The sequence below is a fragment of the Pristiophorus japonicus genome, chromosome 4 (genome assembly GCF_044704955.1).
Source record: "Pristiophorus japonicus isolate sPriJap1 chromosome 4, sPriJap1.hap1, whole genome shotgun sequence".
Lineage (NCBI taxonomy): Eukaryota > Metazoa > Chordata > Chondrichthyes > Pristiophoridae > Pristiophorus > Pristiophorus japonicus.
In genome coordinates this window covers 160,249,856-160,272,070 of record NC_091980.1, presented here as the reverse complement: position 1 = coordinate 160,272,070, position 22,215 = coordinate 160,249,856, and the positions used below count along the sequence as shown (strand labels likewise).

Below are 22,215 nucleotides of genomic sequence, written 5' to 3'. Positions count from 1 at the left end.
TGAGATCTCCTCTCATTCATCTAAATTCCATTGAATATAAGCCTAGTCGATCCAGTCTTTCTTTTATCAGTCCTGTCATCCCGGGAATCAGTCTGGTGAACCTTCGCTGCACTCCCTCAATAGCAAGAATGTCCTTCCTCAGATTAGGAGACCAAAACTGCACACACTATTCAAGGTGTGGCCTCACCAAGGCCCTGTACAACTGTAGTAAGACCTCCCTGCTCCTTTACTCAAATCCCCTCGGTATGAAGGCCAACATGCCATTTGCTGCCTTCACCGCCTGCTGTACCTGTATGCCAACTTTCAATGACTGATGTACCATGACACCCAGGTCTCGTTGCACCTCCCCTTTTACTAATCTGTCACCATTCAGATAATCTGCCTTCCTGTTCTTACCACCAAAGTGGATAACCTCACATTCATCTACATTATACTGCATTTGCCATGTATTTGCCCACTCGCCTAACCTGTCCACGTCACCCTGCAGCCTCTTAGCATTCTCCTCACAGCTCATACTGCCACCCAGCTTAGTGTCATCTGCAAACTTGGAGTTATTACATTCAATTCCTTCGTCTAAATCATTAATGTATATTGTAAATAGTTGGGGTCCCAGCACTGAACCTTGTGGTACCCCACTAAATCACTGTCTGCCATTCTGAAAAGGATCTGTTTATTCCTACTCTTTGCTTCCTGTCTGCCAACCAGTTCTCTATTCACGTCAGTACATTACCCCCAATACGATGTGCTTTAATTTTGCACACTAATCTCTTGTGTGGGACCTTGTCAAAAGCCTTTTGAAAGTCTAAATACACCATTTCTGCTGGCTCCCCCTTGTCCACTCAACTAGTTACATCCTCAAAAATTTCCAGAAGATTTGTCAAACATGATTTCCCTTTCATAAATCCATGCTGACTTGGACCGATCCTGTCACTATTTTCCAAATGCGCTACTATTACATCTTTAATAATTGATTCCAACATTTTCCCCACTACTGATGTCGGGCTAACTGGTCTATAATTACCTGTGTTTTTTCTTTTTTTTTTTTAAAGTGGTGTTATATTAGCTACCCTCCATTCCATAGGAACTGATCCAGAGTCTATAGAATGTTGGAAAATGACCAGCAATGCATCCACTATTTCTGGGGCCACTTCCTTAAGTACTCTGGGATGCAGACCATCAGGCCCTGGGGATTTATCGGCCCTCAATCCCATCAATTTCCCTAATACAATTTGCTGACTAATAAGGATTTCCTTTAGTTCCTCCTTCTCGCTAGACCCTCGGTCCCCTAGTATTTCCAGAAGGTTATTTGTGTCTTCCTTAGTGAACAGAACCAAAGTATTTGCAGATGAAAACTGGTCACTTGAGGGAGGTCCCAGAGGACTGCTGCCACCTATTGAACTGTACCCCAGCAACAGTCCGAGCTTTCCAGAAAGGTGAGACTTGGGGGCCAGAGGGGAAAGCTCCATCAGGAGATGTACTTTCTCGGTAGTCTATTCAAACTTTGATCTCTACATGTGCAGTGTAAAGTCCCACGATGAAGATGTGAAACACTGCCTGTTGGATCGATTTCTCACTAATCTCACCAACTTCTATGTAGCATTGCCCACTTTAGAAAATAGCATTTTGAGCTGAGTTCACTTGCTTGTATCCTTAACAAAGCATATCGAACTAGACTTGGTTTAAGTCTGTTGGTTTTAACGGGAGCCTGTTCTGTCCGCTTTCAGGTACTGTCACAAACATTATGATTGGAACAGGGATGGCAACAAAGACGTGAGTACACACAGTGCTAATCCTCCCCCATGCAAAACTAGTTCCTAGTCCTCATGCTATGTGGAGCAGGAATAGCAGGGATTACTGTTTTAAGCTGTAGAGGAAAGCCGTGTAGCACTTACTCACTAATACTTGCCATGAAGACGCCGAGTAGAATCATGACTGAGGGGTGGGAATGAGATTAGCCACGAGTACAGCTGGAAAACAAACAGTTTAGCTGTCGACTGCTGCACTTTGAGTTGAGTGGAGGAGAGAGGGAAGCTCCTTGTAGGATTGGAACAAGTGGGCACACAGTGGTCAAGACTGATATATTCAACAATTGGTGAGCATGCCACAAGTGCATTTGTTGACGTGGAGCAGCAGGGTTTCATGTACTTGTATAGATTACCAGGTTGTCACATGCAGCTGGTTAAGTCAATTAGATGATTTGTTAAAGTCTGCCAGTTAACTGTCTAAAATAAGTCGTGTTTTAAATAAATTTGTTTAATCCAGTTCATATACACAGAAGATTGAAAGATGAATGGTTACGCGAGCAATGTCATTGTTTCATTTAGGTGTACCTTTCTCTACTACGTATGTACCTCTCGCCACCCGATATTCACTGTGTGGGACCAATCCGGATGGAAATACCAGAGCCACAGGCAAACCTGCAGGCTGCACTGCAAGTACTGGAACTGCACCACAGCAAACTGGACACCACAAAGGTACTGTCAGTATTGTACCTGGACAGGCAGAGCCATACTGGAACTACCAATCTGGAACTAGCAACACTAATTCTTTCGGCTTTGTCAGCAAGACTAAAGTACTGGATAATAGAATTATTGTACTGAAGTGCTAGGGATCCTTGACTGACATTGAATTTGACGCATGAGGCAACCTAGGAATGCCAAGTGACCTATTATTGGCATTTTCGACTATAATAAGGGAGCAAAATTTCTATTGTATTATCTCACTTTAGCAAGCTCAAATATATACGAGCGTGTGCATATATACACATACACACGTGCATGTATATAAAAGCACGTATACATGTGCACACACATACTCTTGTACATATTTTATATATACACACCTATATACATGCATGCTCATGCCTTTATAATGGGTACACATCAGCTTAAATGTCCCTTTTTTGTTGGACTTTTCCTTGTTTTTTGTGATGCTTATTTAATTAGATACTGCAACTCCAGTGCTTTCAGAGATGAGCAGCAAATGGTTAAATTATGAGCAGCCATCATTCAGTTGCGGAGTTTTGTATTTCTTGACTTCCTCACGTACAATTGGCAAAAGTTTGCAGTTATACATCACTTTTCATGGAGTAAATGACCCAAGGAACTTGAGATGAAACGGGATACCAAGCATAATGGGAGACGAGTTAAGATGGGTTGATTTTGAGAGAACTTTTGAAGGTGGAGGAAAGGAGATAGAGCTTGAAGATTATTGTACTCAAAATTCTCCTATTATAGCGGCATTTTAAACACACCTAATGTTTTTTATTCCACTCCTTTGACTGGAACACTGTTCCAAACATTTATCATTCTGAGCAAAGACGTTTTTGATATGTTTTAATTTTACTTTTTAATAAATTAAATTTAAGTTCTCTGGTCATATTTTCCTGATATTTAAGTGATAATCTGAGTTTACCTTCTCTATACAATTTAGTATTTTACTGGTTCATACTTACCGACCTTCTCTCTTCATTGAAGAGCTTAAGTTCACTAACATTTCTTCATGATCATCCGCTTTACATTTGGGATTAGCCTGGTTGCTCCTCTCTCTGCCCTCCCAATATAAGGAAGTGGTGTGGTGACTAAAACTGCACCCAGTTCTCGTAACCTTTAGTGCCAGTTCTGTGGCTGTATTTTGATTTCTGCCCACGTGCACTAGAAGCCCATGAGTTGTTTCATTACATTATCTAGATGTTGAAATTAACCAATCTACTACCTTTTTAGATTTCTATGATGAGTCTATTTCTGTTACTAAATGAATATGTTGATAAGCTATATAGTTGCTCAGTTTAACTATTTAAATTGTTGTTCAGAAAAAAAGATGCAGTCTGTGTACAGTTTTGATGAATGGCACTCGCACAAGAATACATCTAATGCAGCTGTACAATGCCGGGATTTTTTTTTTTGTTGGGAGGTGGGGAAGAGGGATTACAGATAATGTGATGATGGTCCCTAGGGTTCAGCTGTGTCTGAGAGGAGAATATCAAGGGTTATTGGGGTGCAGGACTTGAAAGGCTGGGTCATTGCTCTTTTTCAAGTGTTGATCCATTTTTTAACATTCTGATAACTTGCAGATTAATGGGGTACTTTATATGCACAACAGAAGCTGCTTACAATGCATAAGACCACCACAAATTAACCCTCAAATTATTGACTGCTCAAGGGAATTCCACTCACCAACTAGCCATGGTTCAGATGTGAGCCTGGCCAGTGGGTGTCAGCAATCAGTTCAGTTGTCAAGGACCTCACATCTGAGCCCAATTCTGTTCTTATCCAAGCACTTTCCAGCCGATGCCAATATTCACAAAGCTTCAAAAGTAAGCCTTGAAGGTCTTTATGACCAGTTTCACTGCCACTGGTTCTGATGAACATACAGATGACACTTGCGACATACCGGGAGGAGTGATCCACGATTGTAAAACATTGGGTTCGGTTATATTCCCCAGAGCCGTATTTCACTGTGTTTATAGGCAGGAGTATTTTGCCTCTTTCTGTAATTTATAAAAACTTTCCCTAGACTTTGAATCTGCTTCCTGCCAACACGCAAATCCGGGAGATCCGAGTATTTCTGGAGAATGTTCTTGAAGGAAATGCTCAGAGACGACGTTGCAATCAAGTTATGAAAAGTCTCCTTCATGCAGAGTTCCTTCGTGTAAGTCAATTACCTTACACTAAGATCTAAAGGTTTAAATGCCTAATCCAAGCATAGAATCCTAACAAACAAAATCACTTCACATTCCCTCTTACTGTGTAGAATCCTAATGAAAAGAAAACAAGTTCTATTATTACTGTTGTATTGATTTCCAGTGGACTAAGCTATATCTTGTATTTCTGCACTGAGCAGAACCCTAATGGGTGAAATCGCTTCCATTCAATCCTACTCCAACGGAGTCTAGGGCACCTTTGATGCACTAGTGGGTAAATGTTCTGCTGTAGCACAAAGCCAGGAGGTTCCATGTTGTGCTGCTTCGTGGAGGCCAGGCACTCACCACCAGGTGAGGGAGGAAAGCATTGATAGTCCCACTGCAGGGGCCATTAGTCTTCATTTCCCGATAATCCATTATAAAATCTCTAGTGGGAAATGATGGATACAGTGGGTTAATTACTGGCTGTTCATCTCTTGAGATTCGGGTTCAAATTCAGAACATGCTGATATGAAGACTTTTCTCTAGTGGCAAAGATTGAGATATTGCACAATTGCCCCTAATTTGGCAAACTTGTCCAGAGATGCTATGGGGAGCTTGTATGGAAAATGGGAAAAATTGTCACATTGAAGTGGTAAAAGATGCTCTTCAGCTTGGAACCATGGGGTAGAGTAGAGCGAGCTTTACTCTGCATTCACTCTTGCTATGCTTGACCTTGAAATGCTTTGGCTGATAAGAACATAAGAACTAGAAGCAGGAAATGGGTCATCTGGCCCCTCGAGCCTGCTCCTCCATTCTTCAACCTCAACTACACTTTCCCACCCGATCTCTATTTCCCTTGATTCCCCCAAAGTCCAAAAATCTAGCTACTTCAGCCTTGAATATACTCAAAGATTCAGCATCCAGTCTTTTGGGGTAGAGAATTCCAAACATTTACAACCCTCTGAGTGAAGAAATAACTCCTCATCTCGGTCTTAAATGGCCGACCCCTTATCCTGAGACTGTGCCCCCTAGTTCTAGATTCTCCAGCCAGGGAAAACATCGACATCTACCCTGTCAATCCCTCTCAAAATCTTGTACGTTTCAATGAGATCATCTCTCATTCTTCTAAACTCTAGAGAGTATAGACACGAGCTACTTGATCTCTCCTCATAGGACAATCCTCTGAACGCAGGGATCAATCTAGTTAACCTTTATTGCACTTCCTCTAGAACATAAGAACATAAGGAATAGGAACAGGTGTAGGCCGTATGGCCCCTCGAGCCTGCTCCGCCATTCAATGAGATCATGGCTGATCTGATCATGGACTCAGCTCCACTTCCCCCCCGCACCCCATAACCCCTTATCCCCTTATCGTTTAAGAAACTGTCTATTTCTGTCTTAAATTTATTCAATGTCCCAGTTTCCACAGCTCTCTGAGGCAGTGAATTCCACAGATTTACAACCCTCTTAAGGCAGGAATGTCCTTCCTCAGATAAGGAAACCAAAACTGTGCACAGTACTCCAGGTGTGGTCTCACCAAAGCCCTGTACAATTGTAGTCGGACTTCATTACTCTAGTACTCCAACCCCCTTGCAATGAAGGCCAACATGCCATTTGCCTTCTGAATGGAATTGCTGTATCTGCATGCAAACTTTCTTCTCCTGTACAAGGACACCTAAATATCTGAACACCGACATTTAATAGTTTCTCATTATTTAAATAAGACTGTTTTTCTATTCTTCCTACTAAAGTGAATAACCTCACATTACCCCACATTATACCTAATTAAACTGTCTATATCCCTTTGCAGGCTCTTTTTGTCCTCCATCACAACTTACATTCCCACCTAGCTTTGAATCATCTGCAAACTTGGATGTATTGCAATCGGTCTCTTCTAAGTCATTCATGTAGATTGTAAACAGCTGAGGCCCAAGCACTGATCCTTGTGGCACCCCACTAGTCTGCCAACTAGAAAATGACCTGTTTATCCCTACTCCTGTTTTCTGTCTGTTAACCAATCCTCTATCCATGCTAATATATTACTCCCAAACCCATGACACCTTATCTTGCGTAACAACCTTTTACGTGGCACCTTAAATGCCTTTTGGAAATCCAAACATACTACATCCACTGTATCTACCCTGCTAGTTAGATCCTCAAAAAACTCTAATAGATTTGTTAAGCATGATTTCCTATTCATAAAATCATGTTGACTCTACCTAATCATATGATTTTCTAAGTGTCCTGTTTACACTTAACAATGGATTCCAGCATTTTTCCGACGACTGACGTCAAGCTAATCATTCCCTGTTTTCTCTCTCCCTCCTTTCTTGAATAGTGGGGTTATATTTGCTACCTTCCAATCAGCTGGGACCATTCTAGAATCGAGGGAATTGTGGAAGATCACAACCAATGCAACCACTATCTCTGCAGCCAACTTTTATAACCCGAGGATGTAGGCCATCAGGTCCAGGGGATTTGTCGGCTTTTAGTCCTATTAGTTTCTCAAGTACTTTTTCTCTACTGATATTAATTACTTCGAGTTCCTCACTCTTATTAGCCCCTTGGTTCCCCACTATTTTTGATATACTTTTTGTGTCTTCTACTGTGAACAGATACAAAATATTTGTTTAGTCTCTTGCCATTTCCCTATATCCCATTACAATTTCTTCTGTCTCAGCCTCTAAGGGACCAACACTTTTAATACTCTCTTCCTTTTTACATATTTGTAGATGCTCTTGCAAGCTGCATTTATATTTCTTGCTAGTTTACACTCATTCTATTTTCTCCCTTTTTTCAACTTTTGGACATTCTTTTGCTGGTTTTTAAAGCTCTCCCAATCCTCAAGCTTACTACTATTCTTTGCAGCATTATAAGCCGCTTCTTTTAAACTAATACTATCTTTAGTTAGCCACGGATAGATCTCTTTTCACATGGAGTTTTTATTTCTTAATGGAATGTATAATCGTTGATAATTTGGGAATAATTCTTTAAATGTTTGCCACTACTTAACGGGTACTTTTCAGAATGGCAGGCAGTGACTAGTGGGGTGCCGCAAGGTTCTGTGCTGGGGCCCCAGCTGTTTACATTATACATTAATGATTTAGACGAGGGGATTAAATGCAGTATCTCCAAATTTGCGGATGACACTAAGTTGGGTGGCAGTGTGAGCTGCGAGGAGGATGCTATTAGGCTGCAGAGTGACTTGGATAGGTTAGGTGAGTGGGCAAATGCATGGCAGATGAAGTATAATGTGGATAAATGTGAGGTTATCCACTTTGGTGGTAAAAACAGAGAGACAGACTATTATCTGAATGGTGACAGATTAGGAAAAGGGAAGGTGCAACGAGACCTGGGTGTCATGGTACATCAGTCATTGAAGGTTAGCATGCAGGTACAGCAGGCGGTTAAGAAAGCAAATGGCATGTTGGCCTTCATAGCGAGGGGATTTGAATACAGGGGCAGGGAGGTGTTGCTACAGTTGTACAGGGCCTTGGTGAGGCCACACCTGGAGTATTGTGTACAGTTGTGGTCTCCTAACTTGAGGAAGGACATTCTTGCTATTGAGGGAGTGCAGCGAAGATTCACCAGACTGATTCCCGGGATGGCGGGACTGACCTATCAAGAAAGACTGGATCAACTGGGCTTGTATTCACTGGAGTTCAGAAGAATGAGAGGGGACCTCATGGAAACGTTTAAAATTCTGACGGGTTTAGACAGGTTAGATGCAGGAAGAATGTTCCCAATGTTGGGGAAGTCCAGAACCAGGGGTCACAGTCTGAGGATAAGGGGTAAGCCATTTAGGACCGAGATGAGGAGAAACTTCTTCACCCAGAGAGTGGTGAACCTGTGGAATTCTCTACCACAGAAAGTAGTTGAGGCCAATTCACTAAATATATTCAAAAGGGAGTTAGATGAAGTCCTTACTACTCGGGGGATCAAGGGTTATGGCGAGAAAGCAGGAATGGGGTACTGAAGTTTCATGTTCAGCCATGAATTCATTGAATGGCGGTGCAGGCTAGAAGGGCTGAATGGCCTGCTCCTGCACCTATTTTCTATGTTTCTATGTGACAGATTAGGAAAAGGGGAGGTGCAACGAGACCTGGGTGTCATGGTACATCAGTCATTGAAAGTTGGCATGCAGGTACAGCAGGCGGTGAAGAAGGCAAATGGTATTTTGGCCTTCATAGCGAGAGGATTTGAGTATGGGAGCAGGGGGGTCTTGCTGCAGTTGTACAGGGCCTTGGTGAGACCACACCTGGAACATTATGTTCAGTTTTGGTGGTCTAGTCTGAGGAAGGACATTCTTGCTGTTGAGGGGGTGCAGCGAGGGTTCACCGGACTGATTCCCGGGATGGCGGGACTGACATGTGAAGAAAGACTGGATCAACTGGGCTTATATTCGCTGGAGTTTGGAGGAGTGGGGGGGGGGATCTCATGGAAACGTGTAGGATTCTGACGGGACTGGACAGGTTGGATGCGGGAAGAATGTTCCCGATGTTGGGGAGGTCCGGAGCCGGGGCTCACGGTCTAGGGATGAGGGGTAGGCCATTTGGGACCGGGATGAGGAGAAACTTCTTCACTCGGAGAATTGTGAACCTGTGGAATTTTCTCCCACAGAGAGTTGTTGGGGGCCAGTTCGTTGGATATATTCAAAAGGGAGTTAGATGTGGCCCTTACGGCTAAAGGGATCAGGGGGTATGGAGAGAAGGCAGGAGTGGGGTACTGAAGTTGCATGATCAGCCATGATCATATTGAATGGTGGGGCAGGCTCGAAGGGCCGAATGGCCTACTCCTGCACCTATTTTCTATGTTTTTTTTCATGTTCTATCTACCATCAAACCTTTTAATCTAATTTCCCAATCTACCTTCGCCAACTCACCCTTCATACCTATGTAATTGGCTTTATTTAAATTTAAGACTCTTGTTTCAGACTTAGAATTTCACATCGAGAGTGAAATACTTGTATTATCTTCACTCTTCCCCAGAGGATCCTTTTAATATGAGATTACTAATTAACCCTGTCTTATTACACAATACAAGATATAAAATAGCCTGTTCCCTGGTTGGTTCCATGACATACTGTTCTAGGAAACTGCCTTGAATGCATTCACTGAACTCATCCTCCAGATTGCCTTTAATTCAAAATGAAATGTGTTCTACTCTATCACTAACATCTCTGCGTTGATTAGCGTGAAATTCAAAAAAAAAACAATTTGAGTAAGGTGAAAGGAGAGAAACTAAAATTACTCCTTTTGTGAAAAGTTTTAAAAGGCTGTGGTAGTTTGTGACCAGTCTACGTACATTATCTGGTGTCTTAGCTCAGTGGTAGCAATCTCGCCTCAAGGTCACAAGGCCGTGGGTTCAAGATCCATATTAGAGACGAGCACATAATCTAGGGAGACACTTCCGTGCAATGCTGAGAGAGTGCTGCACTGTTGGAGGTGCCGTCTTTTGGATGAGACATTAAATCTGCCCCCTCTTATGGATGTCAAAGATCCCGTGGCAGTATTCGAAGAGGAGCTGGGGCGTCTTCCTGGTGTCCTGGCCAGTAGATGTCTCATCCAATATCTCTCAGATTTTCTCGTTATTAATCTCATTGCTGTTTGTGGAACTTGCTGTGCAGAAAATGGCTGCTACGTTTGGCTGCATTGCAATAGTGACTACACTTCAAAGGTACTTCATTGGTTGTAAACCACTTTGAGAGATCCTGAGGTTTTGATAGGTGCTATATAAATGCAAGTTCTATTCTTTCTTACCTGACAGATCCAGGAGCAGAGGATTTACCATCAGGAGGTAAAATGTATCATAACCGAAGAGAAAATCTGCCGAGTCTGCAAGAAGAAAATTGGAAACAGGTTTGATCACTAACGTTGCCCCCTGCAACAATGAGTTACTTATTGAAACCTGACCTTTGTTATCTCCTAGGCAATGAGTGAAGCCAAAAGTCACTAAATTTTCACCAAAATGTAATAAATTTTGTACTGTATCCATTTGACCTCTGAATTACACCCAGAAGTGTGTAGTATAGATAATAAAAACAGAAAATGCTGGAAATACTCTTAAGTCAAGCAGCATCTGTGGAGAGAAACACAGTTTACGTTTCAGCTGATGACCTTTTGAGCTGAAATGTAAACTCTGTTTCTCTCTCCACAGATGCTGACTGGTCTGCTGAGTATTTCCAGTATTTTCTTCTTTTATTTCAGATTTCAAGCCCCTGTAGTATTTTGCTTTAGATTTTCACCGGCCAAATGTGAGTTGTCTGCAGAGAGCCATTTTCGCTGTATAACACTAGCGGCAAAGCACAGATGGTCACTGGCCTGTCAGTGGGAGAAGTATACAGGGATAATTAATTAAGAGCATTGCACAAGAAGCTTACTGCATAAGATTTTAAAGACCAAATGCACTGTTGCAAGCTCCTTTCTGTGTCTTCCCTTTGTCAAAATCCAGACTCATTGCACAGTCTCCTGCCCTTACTCTTTCTTTCCAGGACCGTTACACCATGGAACACTTTCCCTTCCTCATACGCTCTTCAGGTTTTAAAAAAAAAACAGGGTTGGCAGAAAAAAATTGCTATTTCCTGCTTACTTTTTTTTTACTTCTTTCAACACGGACTCTCTGGCTCTTTGCACTATAGACCTTAGTTCTTCACTTGCTTTAGGTGTGACTTCTGCTATAGCATATTGGTCCTAAGTAGTAAGTAAGTTACTAAGCTTACTAAGTCTGGTGACTTTACTGCTTGCTGCATTGCTTCCCCACAGAGCGGAAAAGGAGGAAGTAAGGAGGACTATTGTTAACTACCTCCAAGCAACGTGGACTGAGCTCTGGGCGCATGGTTGCTGATTTTAGGATACAAATAGCAGAAGGAGAGTTTTTTTTAATATATTGAAAAGGTTAACAATTTAGGACTGAGTTTCAAAATTTAGGTCTGTTATATGTGACAAATATTGAAGACAGCTGAGGCTTTAGCTGACTAACCTTGTGTTTTATTATTGCGGTAAGAAATTCTAAAGGAGACCAAACCAATATGGTGTGTAGTGAGTATATTTTATTAACAGATTGGAAAGAACACACAGCAGTCACTGAATTAAAAAAAAAGCTGACTCACTAGCAAAGCACAATCCTTATGCTCAATAATGGCCTAGTACTTCAACAACTTAAAGCAATTAATACAACAGACATGATGTTACCTGGTACTGCTGGGAGGAGCGTTGGCGTCAGGACTCACTTCCTTCTCTGCCTCAACATATGGAATTTCTTGTACTGTTTCATACTCATGCCTTGCCGTATCTTATTATTTTTAGTCTAGCTATTATGGGAGATTGATAGCTTGCTAGATCTAATCAAGGTCTGCCCCTTCGTCTTGTTGTTCGCAGCCTGTTCGTCTGACTATTGTGGGAGATTGATAGATGCTACAGCTCATCAAGGGCTTCTTGGCCTGTTGGGAAAGCATGCTGGGATACTTATCCTTTCCAATACGTAAAATATCTTTTTTTAAAAAGCATGTATAGGCGTTCTCAGCTGTATTGTAAATTGCACATTAGACCATTGGGTGGTTATAATGCTTGTATAAAAACTTTTGATTGTTCCAATTAACCACTGCTTTGTCTTGGCATAATGAGATGAGAACGCTGTGGGTTATTGTCATGAAGCAGCACAGAGTGATGGGTTTGTGCTTTTTAATTCTCTGCACGCTTACTTCCCAATCTCAGCCATTTGGTCAGGGACCATGATCATCCCTGTGGAAGGCAGGGTTACTTTAGGCTGCTGTCTCATAACAATTAATAACTGTGGAGGATTAACATTGATGAGGATCTAGTAGCACGTCACCTGCCCACTCAGTGCCTGGTGCTGCGACACCAGCAAAGAGGAAGGGGAGAAAGAAATGGAAACCAAAGTTTATTTGTATTGTACACACCAACAACAAAAAAACAACCACAGGTTGGCCCAGCGATGAATTGAGCATTTCAAACTCTGTGACTTCATGATTTCATTTTATATCCCTGCCCATAGAGAATAAATGTACCTTGTATTCCACCCAAAAATTGCTCGTACCTATTTGTGATATTTTTAAACTGTTTATTCTCCTCTTTAGACTGAGATTACTTACTTTTTTTCTCCTCCTGCAGTGCTTTTGCTCGTTACCCCAATGGAGTTGTGGTCCATTATTTCTGCTGCAAAGACCGTGGTGTTTGTCCCACAGAGACGTGAATGTGACAGCTCAATCAGGATGCAAGATTTTTTTTGATCTCAAGGTGGACATTTGGATAAGATGGACTTTCAGATAGGTGGCCTGCCTTTCACTGTTGGAGGATGAGTTGGGCAGATGGTATGCACTGTGTGATATATGCTATCTGCGTTGATGGCTAAATTAATAATTGTGTATAGATACTATTACTGGCATGTCAGCTTTCTGCTAGCATTGGGGAATTTGTGTAAAACTGGAAGCTGTTTCCCATGTACAGTTGTATATTTGACTTTTGCCACTTTATGAAAGACAGTTGCACTACATAGCACATCCCCAGAGTATGAAAGCCCTCTGCCACAGTACTTCCAGTTAAAGAGTTGTTGGTTTTTATGCTTCACCAGAGATTAAATTCCTTATGAAGAGATGTAATATTTTGAGGGTTCTTCTCCTTTAAGTCGTGTCTTACCTCCAGCCCTCTGGTCATCATCATCTCTGGTTTGTAGTTGCTGACTTTTAGTTCCACATCCCATTCTGAGTGTGCTGTGTGCCTTGTTCTAACAATGCATTGTACAGAAGTGAAGTGTTCATGATGGGTACAGGACTCCAATCCACACTACACCCTCTGGCTTATCCCAATGTTGAAGCGATAAAACTAATTTGACGATCTTTCTCTTTGGGATTTTGAATCCATGCATGTTCACAATGTTGGGTGTATCTGGTCACTTTTTGCCTGAAAATATGCTTCGAAGCCCAGTGTTTGAATTGCAAAACATTTTCTTGGACACCATGCTACTTGGTAAAGCAACTTTTAATATAAGTACAGAATCATTCCCACGTCGTCTCAGGCCGGGCAGTTGTGTTGCTGCAGTTGATTTGGTTCTCTTTTTTTTTTCCCACCCTCCTACCACCCCGCCCTGCACGAGTTAGAAGACAAAAAGAAAATCAGTCCGAGTTCTTGCTGCTGATCGCTATTCAATATCTGGGGTGGAAAGTGCAAAAGTGTGGATATTGGGAAAGAACAGGACTGTGATTTCCCCCTCCCCGCCCCCATAGTTGGGTAATATTCACTGTCAAGGCCACGTGGGTGAGGTACCAGAGGGCTGTGGTTCCACTGGAGTGGAATATCCCAGTCACAGTACTTTCAGGAGAGAGGAGAGAAGAAAAAAAAAAGTACAGAAATGTTCTTTTGATCATAGAGGTAATCAAAATGGTGCATTTTAAACAAAGTGTTCCAAATGAATGGGGATGTTTTTTGCGAGTGTGTAAGCTGATTGCAAAGGAAGAAGTCTGGTTATAGAATTGAACTTCTCCCAATGTATATCCTGTGGAGTACTAAACAGAGGTGGAATTTGAATATTTAACAGGTAGCCACATTTTGGATTTATATTTTTTTGCCAAATTTCTTTTTTTTTCTTTTAAAATAGTCTTTCTGAACCCTCCCTCACCCACCCATCCCCACATGGCGTCTATTAGAATGAAAGTAACGCATCAGAATGAAGTGTGAAGGGGTTGACTGATGGTGATGAGCTGAGCTAAAGCAAGCTCATACACACGGATTGATTCTTTGCTTTCCAACAGCATTTTAAAGAGCAAGATGTGGAAGCAATAGTTGGAAGACCAGAAAATGGGGATTGGGAAGCTTGCAAAAACATTTTGCTAATGCTTATTGTAAGGATCAGACTAGCAAAACCTGGAAGATACAAAACATCCCCAGAATTTTGCATGTCACTCTCTCAATGCTCAGCTCTGCTTTGATGCTAAGGTTAGAATTAATTCCTGATGACTTTACTGGAATGTTGCATTTCAGCTAGCAGATTTGCAGCTTAAGAGTGTGCTTGATTGAACTTAGACTCAACCTCCCCTGCAGGACAAGTCTACACAGGGTTGTTGGCTGGAAAAGGGAAAACGAGCCGGTTGAGCGAAGGTGGATATCTCATTTTACTCAATCATGCCGCCTTGTCAGTCAGCCAGGACTAAAACTGACCATAAGTCTGAGCCATTGCCTAGAAGTTGGAGTGTATATCTACTTGAAATGAGATGATAACTGAAAGAAAGGGAATGATTTGGAGGGCACAAAGTAAGGGAAAAAAATCATAAAAATTATTGTTCAAAAAACGTTGTTTGAATGGTACAACAGATGATATCACACTAACAATATTACATCAATCGTCAAGCAGAGAAGGAAGAAAGTTGAATCAACCACAGCAATTGGGTATCAAGCAGCTTTTAATTTAAAAATGACTTGGACAATGTGACAGCTCAGTGTTGCTTTCTGTGGTATGGATTGAGTTTGGAGCTTCCAGTGATCATGTTTAAATATGATTATTTTTTTTCTTGCTCCATATTTTATGCTTAAGACTGTCCCAAGTAAACTTATGAATGAGAAGTTTTTTTATTAACCATCCAGAAGGGGGAGACAATAGCCCAGTGGAAATCAACTCTGACTGGATATAGATTTCCTTTTCCTGCAGCCTGTAAGGATTCTGAAATGAGTTATAGATGGTCTCAACTCAGTTCTATATATGCACAGGTCCACAATTTGGTATAAATTGACATTTGATTATTTGGAGAAGTCCAATGGAGCATTTATATCCGACAAAACAAAGTGAGATTCGTGGGGAGAGGGAGTGCATTTGTTTTCCCAGGTGTGTTTGTACGTTACTGTGACTATTAACAGCTACATCTGCGTCTGTTTTTGCAGCAATAGTAGAAGTTGGCTAGCATTAATGCCTGATCTCCTGAAGATAATTCTGGCTTGCTAAAATTTGGTGCTCCTTCCTGCCTCAAATCTGCCTGAACACTGAGAAAATTTAAAATATAGCTTGTCTCCTGACTTGCAGTCCGAAATTGAAAAGTCTGTTGAAATCCTTCTACATTCACCCCCAAAGGATTAAAGTCCTGTATCTTTCCTTGGATTTTCTTCTTCTTTGAGGAATTTTGTGAGCATCAAGGTTTGGTCATTCAAGGCAACAGATATCTTTGTTCATCTCTGGTACCAGGACGTGTCATTCTTCCATTGCCTCCCCTCCCCATAAAAGCTAGAACATTGAGTTCCTGGGCACCCTATCGATGGAATATGGTTTACTATGCTCTAACCTCAAGATTTGATTGTTGTACTTACCTAGCCTTGAGATCTCGCAGTAGGATTGTGAGTAAATGCACCATGTGGCATTTAAAGAAAACCTGTTCAGTGAGCTAATCTCAGCCAAACCACTTTGGGGCAGGGTAATATCAGACTGCAGTATAGGTATGGGAACATTGGTCATCCCCGTGGCCAAAATACTCTACCAATAATCATAGTTTAGGTTCACACATGGTGTGCCTCCATTGTCTTAAGTACTGGAGAACAGTTGGCACCTGTGGAACTGTACCACAGCATTAGTCAGTGCCTTCAGGAGAAGATGAGATAAAGTACTTGAAAGCCACAAGCTGCAATTTATTATAGTGGAAGTTGCGAACATTGCCAGAATTGTGCTTCTCTCCCAGTTCCTCCATTGAGCAGCTGTTGATTAGTCAAGTTCTTCTAACAGCATTTCTCAATTAATTTAGCACTGGAAGTTGAAGTGCAGAGAGGGAGAGCGATCACTCCCTTGAGGCAGTTCACTTTGTTGTTCAGCTTGCAAATAGATCAGTGCAGCTATGGCTGTCAACAGGCACAAGTGATGTTGATCGACTTGAACCTGGAATCTTCTGATTCGATGTGGAGTTTACAATATTTACCGAAGAGCACAGTAAATATTGTAACGTACTGCTGACATAACACACAACAGCTGTTTTTTATGGACTTAAGTGCCTCAACAGGGGGGCAAAGAATAATCATATTAACTGCCATCGTGGTCCAATCTACTGTATGCCCTTCTGATCCTCTCTCATTGGAAGTGGGTTGGTATGGCGACCTTGGGGAACAGGACTGGAAGGGAAAATACTGTAAATATTAACAACAAATGTTCAGTTATTTTTTGAAGAGCAGACACTGGTGCCATATTGCAATTTGTACTTCTCTCCTCACTCAAATTGAAGTTCTAAGTTTAATAATATGCCACACATAACACCTGATGATTGAAAGCTTGTGCACTTTCTAGTCGTCTTTTTTTTAGAAATTAATATTTGCTTAACAAGGATTTCAATAACCGCTGTATTATTGGTGTTCATCTTGAATGCTTCTGTATAATTTAAACTATATTTGTATGTGTTTGTATAAATGTAAATCATTTTTCTGTTCTATTTTTCTTGACTCATGCTGTTTTACTGAAGAGTAACCCACAATGAACTGGTAAAGAATGTGTGTGACTGCAATTTGGTTTGCTTATAAAAGTGCATTTCTGGACTCTGCACTTTAGGGAATTCCCAGATAAAAGTACTTGGTTTCTTGCTCGAGACTAGTTAGGTCCTCTCATCCGAAACGGGAATTGGAATGCAACGATTGGCTACAATGTCCCTGGCCTAGGGAGCGAAAAGTCAGCCTGATCGCTACACGTTGACCCCCGGCTGAAAAGTGCGCACGTGTATGGACATCAGGTGAGGACATGCTGCGGCTCAGTTGTGATTCCTTCTGCAGTCAAATAGCTTGTAAAAACTCATTGTCTAGGCTCGCACGTTAAGAATTGACCATGAGTGAAGTACCGGGAAGGCATACAGTGCTTGTGGAGCTGTTTGCCCAGCACCTTCAAGAGAAAAGGCAAAAAAAATATTTGGGTATTGGGAATTATGGAGAATGAGTGATTGTATTCCCTCTTTATTTTTTGTTTATTGAAGAAAAATATTTATGTTGAACTTTCTCTGCTATGTAAGAAATGGCTAAGGACCTATAATGACTTTTACAACTAACTTTAACTGTGATTAATAAGGTTCATTTTTGCTGCATTACACAGCTTTGTATTGCAGAATTCCCATATTTTCAGCTAACCTGCTTGTTGAGAGGTTGTTTGCCAGCCATATTACTGTTCTTGAATAAAGGTACAAAATGGTGCTGTATAGCATACTGCAGTAGTGCACAGCCCATTGTTCTTGGATCGATTTACAACACATTTTTAAAGCAGCTGACAGGACAGCACTGGTGATCAAATGCATTTGTGCAATGCATCACTGGGGAAGTTGGCTGTCCCCAGTGGCCCCTCAAGATGGTGAGTTCCTGATCTCTTATCTGAGGGGGGAGAAGGGGGGTGGAAGGAAGAAGAGTAACAGTGTCTCTCAGAAGCAGTGATCTTCTAATGGGAGGGAGGTAGAACCTTAATGTCCAATCGTTTCCCCTCCTTGTTTGCACTTTTCTATGGCCACTCGGAGCAGCTTAGGGGTTATGCATAAGTCTAGGAATATGTTATTTAGCTGCCCCATTGGTCAGCAGTGAAGGCTCTGAATTTTAGAATAAAATAAGGAGCTTGCAAATTATGAGGGAAGGGGGAGTAGAGACACAAGCCAGCTGCTAGCTGATTTTAAACAAGAGTTTGAATTGCTATTTGAGAGAGCAGACACAGCCTCAGAAGCTTGAGAGTTCAGTTTACTCTACGCTAACTCCATTCTTCAGCTCAGTGGGTTAAGGCATTGAGTAACTGAGCCACAGGCCAAGTGGATTAAACCTACAATCTTCAGCCATGCGGCGGTAGGCATGCTACAATTGTTGTCAAAGCCTCTAGGTTAGAGAAGAGAATATTGGTCAGAGTTTTCAGTCATGATAATCTCTATCCCTGCTAGAAAACATGTCTTATGTCTTGACAGCAATGAGTTCTGTTGTGCTGTTCTTCACAGTTAAATAGCCTGTTGACACTTGGTGCCTAGGCTCACAGGATAAGGAATGCCCACATGTGAGTACTGGATGGCAACCGGTCCCCATGCAACTGTATCCCAGCAAAAGCCAGCATCTTCAATTTTTAAAAAAAGTGGAACATTTGCAAGGTGTGGTGAGGAAATCTCTTGACTGTGATTCTGCATCAGAAACATCACAGTTGACGGAGTGGCTGGTAGAATGTTGGTTGCTGAAAGAACATGCTGTGCCCTTGCCATTACCACCTCAGCTCTCCTTAGTAATGTACTCTGGCTGCTTGCAACTCCGTAGTATAGGAATAACCCAGTGAATAACTTGGGCAATGCAAACAGGACAAATTCATGCTGTTTATGCATATGCATTTCAGTGTGGCATAAAGTTGCAGAATACTTCAACACTGTGAAGAAGCACACCACAGATTAATGCATATGACTGATTAAGAGCTTTGCCATCGAAGCAAAATGATTCCAGACACCATCAAACCGTGAATAATTTAGTTACAATTAATGCAACTGCAGTCAACTCAAGTAAAGGAATATCTGCAATGGCCAATATGTCTGTACACTATAAACTGAGTAAACAAGTATTACTTTTGGCACATTGGTTTGAGAAAACATTTTTGGCTTTGACACCGAAATATCTGGGAAAACCACATTCACTGAATGGAACACTTGCATACTGGGAGACTTGCGATCAGTTGCTGGCTCTGATTGCTTTCATTGTTTCTGTAATTTTCCTGTCATTTTCTTTTATTGATCACCTAGAACATTGTGGTAATAACTTGATGCTTTATGGTTAGTCAATTCTGGGTCAATTAGTATTTTATACCCACTCATGTGCACACGCACAGCTAGTGATCCAAGGTTCATCAGTGCACCTGGGTGAGTTTGCTTTCGTAATAGATTTAGTGTTTTGACAACAGTCCCAATGCACTGGTTTATTTTCTACATTTTATGACCAAAAGAGTGTATAATGTGCCTTTTATTGATGGTCAGGGTTGGCAGGTTGCATCTTTCCCTGCATCACTATTGCCATTCCAGATTATATTAGAACTTCAAGAGGTTGGCTGTGCTTCTACAACCCAATCCATTTCAAAGGTATACACTACTGCAACAACTTATCTAGGTTGCTGTTTATTAAAGTTAGGATGCATCTATTTATACTGCCCTTGTCTCTCATTGGCTCTCCAATTTCACTGCACCTACTGCTGATTGGTCCCCGAGGGAGGATAAGCCACACCCTGAATTTTCTTTGGTGTGTGTACTTGGAACCGTCTAGCCCAAGTTCTGACTGACTGCACATTGTAACTTCATCCATTTTGACTTAAGAAGCCAGAGGATAGATCTCCCCAAAAGCCACCAAGTACCAGCAGAAGTCCCTTACACCAGCGCAAATGCTGTGCGGATTGTTAGCTAGTTTATTGGATGTACCACTACGGGGTAGAACGGACATGATCTTCACGGTGCGACAACTGCAGGGAACAGCACCAAAAGTTTGAGAAGGGGAGGAAGGAAGAGAGAGAGAGAGAGAAGGGGAGGAAGGAAGAGAGAGAGAGAGAGAAGGGGAGGAAGGAAGAGAGAGAGAGAGAGAAGGGGAGGAAGGAAGAGAGAGAGAGAGAGAAGGGGAGGAAGGAAGAGAGAGAGAGAAGGGGAGGAAGGAAGAGAGAGAGAAGGAGAGGAAGGAAGAGAGAGAGAGAGAGAGAAGGAGAGGAAGGGAGAGAGAGAAGGGGAGGAAGGAAGAGAGAGAGAGAGAAGGGGAGGAAGGAAGAGGGGGAGGGGGTAGGGAGGGGGAAGGGAGAGGGAGGGGGAAGAGAGAGGGAGGGGGGAGGGGGAAGGGAGGGGGAAGAGAGAGAGAGGGAGGGGGAAGGGAGGGGGGGGAAGGGAGAGGGGGGAAGGGGAGAGGGAGGGGGGAGGGAGAGGGGTAGGGAGGGGGGAGGGGGAAGAGAGAGGTAGGGGAAGGGAGGGGGGAGGGGGTAGGGAGGGAGAGGGGGAGGAGGGGGTAGGGAGGGAGAGGGGGGGAGGGGGTAGGGAGGGGGAAGGGAGGGGGTGGGGGTAGAGAGGGGGAAGGGAGGGGGGGAGGGGGTAGAGAGGGGGAAGGGTGGGGGTAGAGAGGGGGGGGAGGGGGTAGAGAGGGGGTGGGGGTAGAGAGGGGGTGGGGGTAGAGAGGGGGAAGGGGTAGGGAGAGGGGAGGGGGAAGGGAGGGGGGGAAGGGGAAGAGAGGGGGGGAGGGGAGAGAGAGGGGGAAGGGAGGGGGGGAAGGGGGGAGAGAGCCGGGGAGGGGGGGGGGAGGGGGATGGGGAAGAGAGGGGGGGGAGGGGGGGAGGGGAGAGAGAGGGGGAAGGGAGGGGAGGGGAGGGAGAAGGGAGGGGGGGGGGGAGGGGAGAGAGAGGGGGAAGGGAGGGGGAGGGGGTAGAGAGGGGAAGGGAGGGGGAGGGGGTAGAGAGGGGGAAGGGAGGGGGAGGGGGTAGAGAGGGGGAAGGGAGGGGGAGGGGGTAGAGAGGGGGAAGGGAGGGGGAGGGGGAAGGGAGGGGGAGGGGGTAGAGAGGGGGAAGGGAGGGGGAGGGGGAAGGGAGGGAGAGGGGGGAGGGAGGGGGAGGGGGTAGAGAGGGGGGAGGGGGTAGAGAGGGGGGGGGAGAGGGGGAAGGGAGGGGGGGGAAGGGAGGGGGAAGGGAGGGGGGGAGAGAGGGGGAAGGGGGAAGGGAGGGGAGAGAGGGGAAGGAGGGGGGAGGGGGTAGAGGGGGGAGGGGGAGGGGGAGGGGTAGAGAGGGGGAAGAGGGAGGGAGGGAGGGGGGAGAGGGAGGAGGGGAGAGAGAGGAGAGGGAGGAGGGGGGAGAGAGAGGAGAGAGGGAGGAGGGGAGAGAGGAGAGAGGGAGGAGGGGAGAGAGAGGAGAGAGGGAGGAGGGGAGAGAGAGAGAGAAGGGTGGGAGAGAGAGAGGGAGAAAGAAGGGGAGGGAGAGCGAGAAAGAGAGAAGGGGAGGGGGAGGGAGAGAGAGAAGGGGAGGAAGGGAGAGAGAGAAGGGGAGGAAGGGAGAGAGAGAAGGGGAGGAAGAGAGAGAGAGAAGGGTGGGAGAGAGAGAGGGAGAAAGAAGGGGAGGGAGAGCGAGAAAGAGAGAAGGGGAGGGGGAGGGAGAGAGAAGGGGAGGAAGGGAGAGAGAGAGAGAGAAGGGGAGGAAGGGAGAGAGAGAGAGAAGGGGAGGAAGGGAGAGAGAGAGAGAAGGGGAGGAAGGGAGAGAGAGAGAGAGAAGGGGAGGAAGGAAGAGAGAGAGAGAAGGGGAGGAAGGAAGAGGGGGAGGGGGAGGAGAGAGGGAGGGAGGGTAGGAGGGGAGGGGGAAGGGAGAGGGAGGGAGAGAGTGTGGAAGGGAGAGGGAGGGGGGGGGGGGAGGGAGGGGGGGGGGGAGGGAGGGGAGGGAGGGGGAGGGGTGGGGAGAGGGGTGGATGGGGATGAGAGGGGGAAGGGAGGGGGAGGGGGAGGGAGGGGGAAGTGAGGGGGTGGGGATGGGGGGGTGGGGGAAGGGTGTGGGGGGGGGGAGGGGGGTGGGGGGTTGGGGGGGGTGGGGGGTTGGGTGGGGGTGGGGGTTGGGTGTTGTAGTGCGAGAGTGGTGAGCGAGCGGGGAAGAAGACAGAAGGGGGGGGGGGGGTGTGT

The 22,215-nt window shown here is 44.2% G+C and overlaps 1 protein-coding gene across 3 annotated transcripts in view; it reads left to right on the top strand.

Annotated features, from left to right (window-relative positions):
• The window catches only part of vps39 (VPS39 subunit of HOPS complex), a 126,607-nt gene extending 108,845 nt beyond the window's left edge, over positions 1 to 17,762 (top strand). For all 3 annotated transcript variants that reach the window (XM_070878750.1, XM_070878748.1, XM_070878747.1), the window contains exons 21-25: positions 1,725 to 1,770; positions 2,325 to 2,474; positions 4,516 to 4,650; positions 10,391 to 10,482; positions 12,754 to 17,762. In XM_070878750.1, the coding sequence (XP_070734851.1) occupies positions 1,725 to 1,770; positions 2,325 to 2,474; positions 4,516 to 4,650; positions 10,391 to 10,482; positions 12,754 to 12,835 (505 nt within the window). In that variant the 3' untranslated portion in view covers positions 12,836 to 17,762. The remainder of the gene's footprint in view (positions 1 to 1,724; positions 1,771 to 2,324; positions 2,475 to 4,515; positions 4,651 to 10,390; positions 10,483 to 12,753) is intronic.
• Positions 17,763 to 22,215: the final 4,453 nt, after the last annotated feature.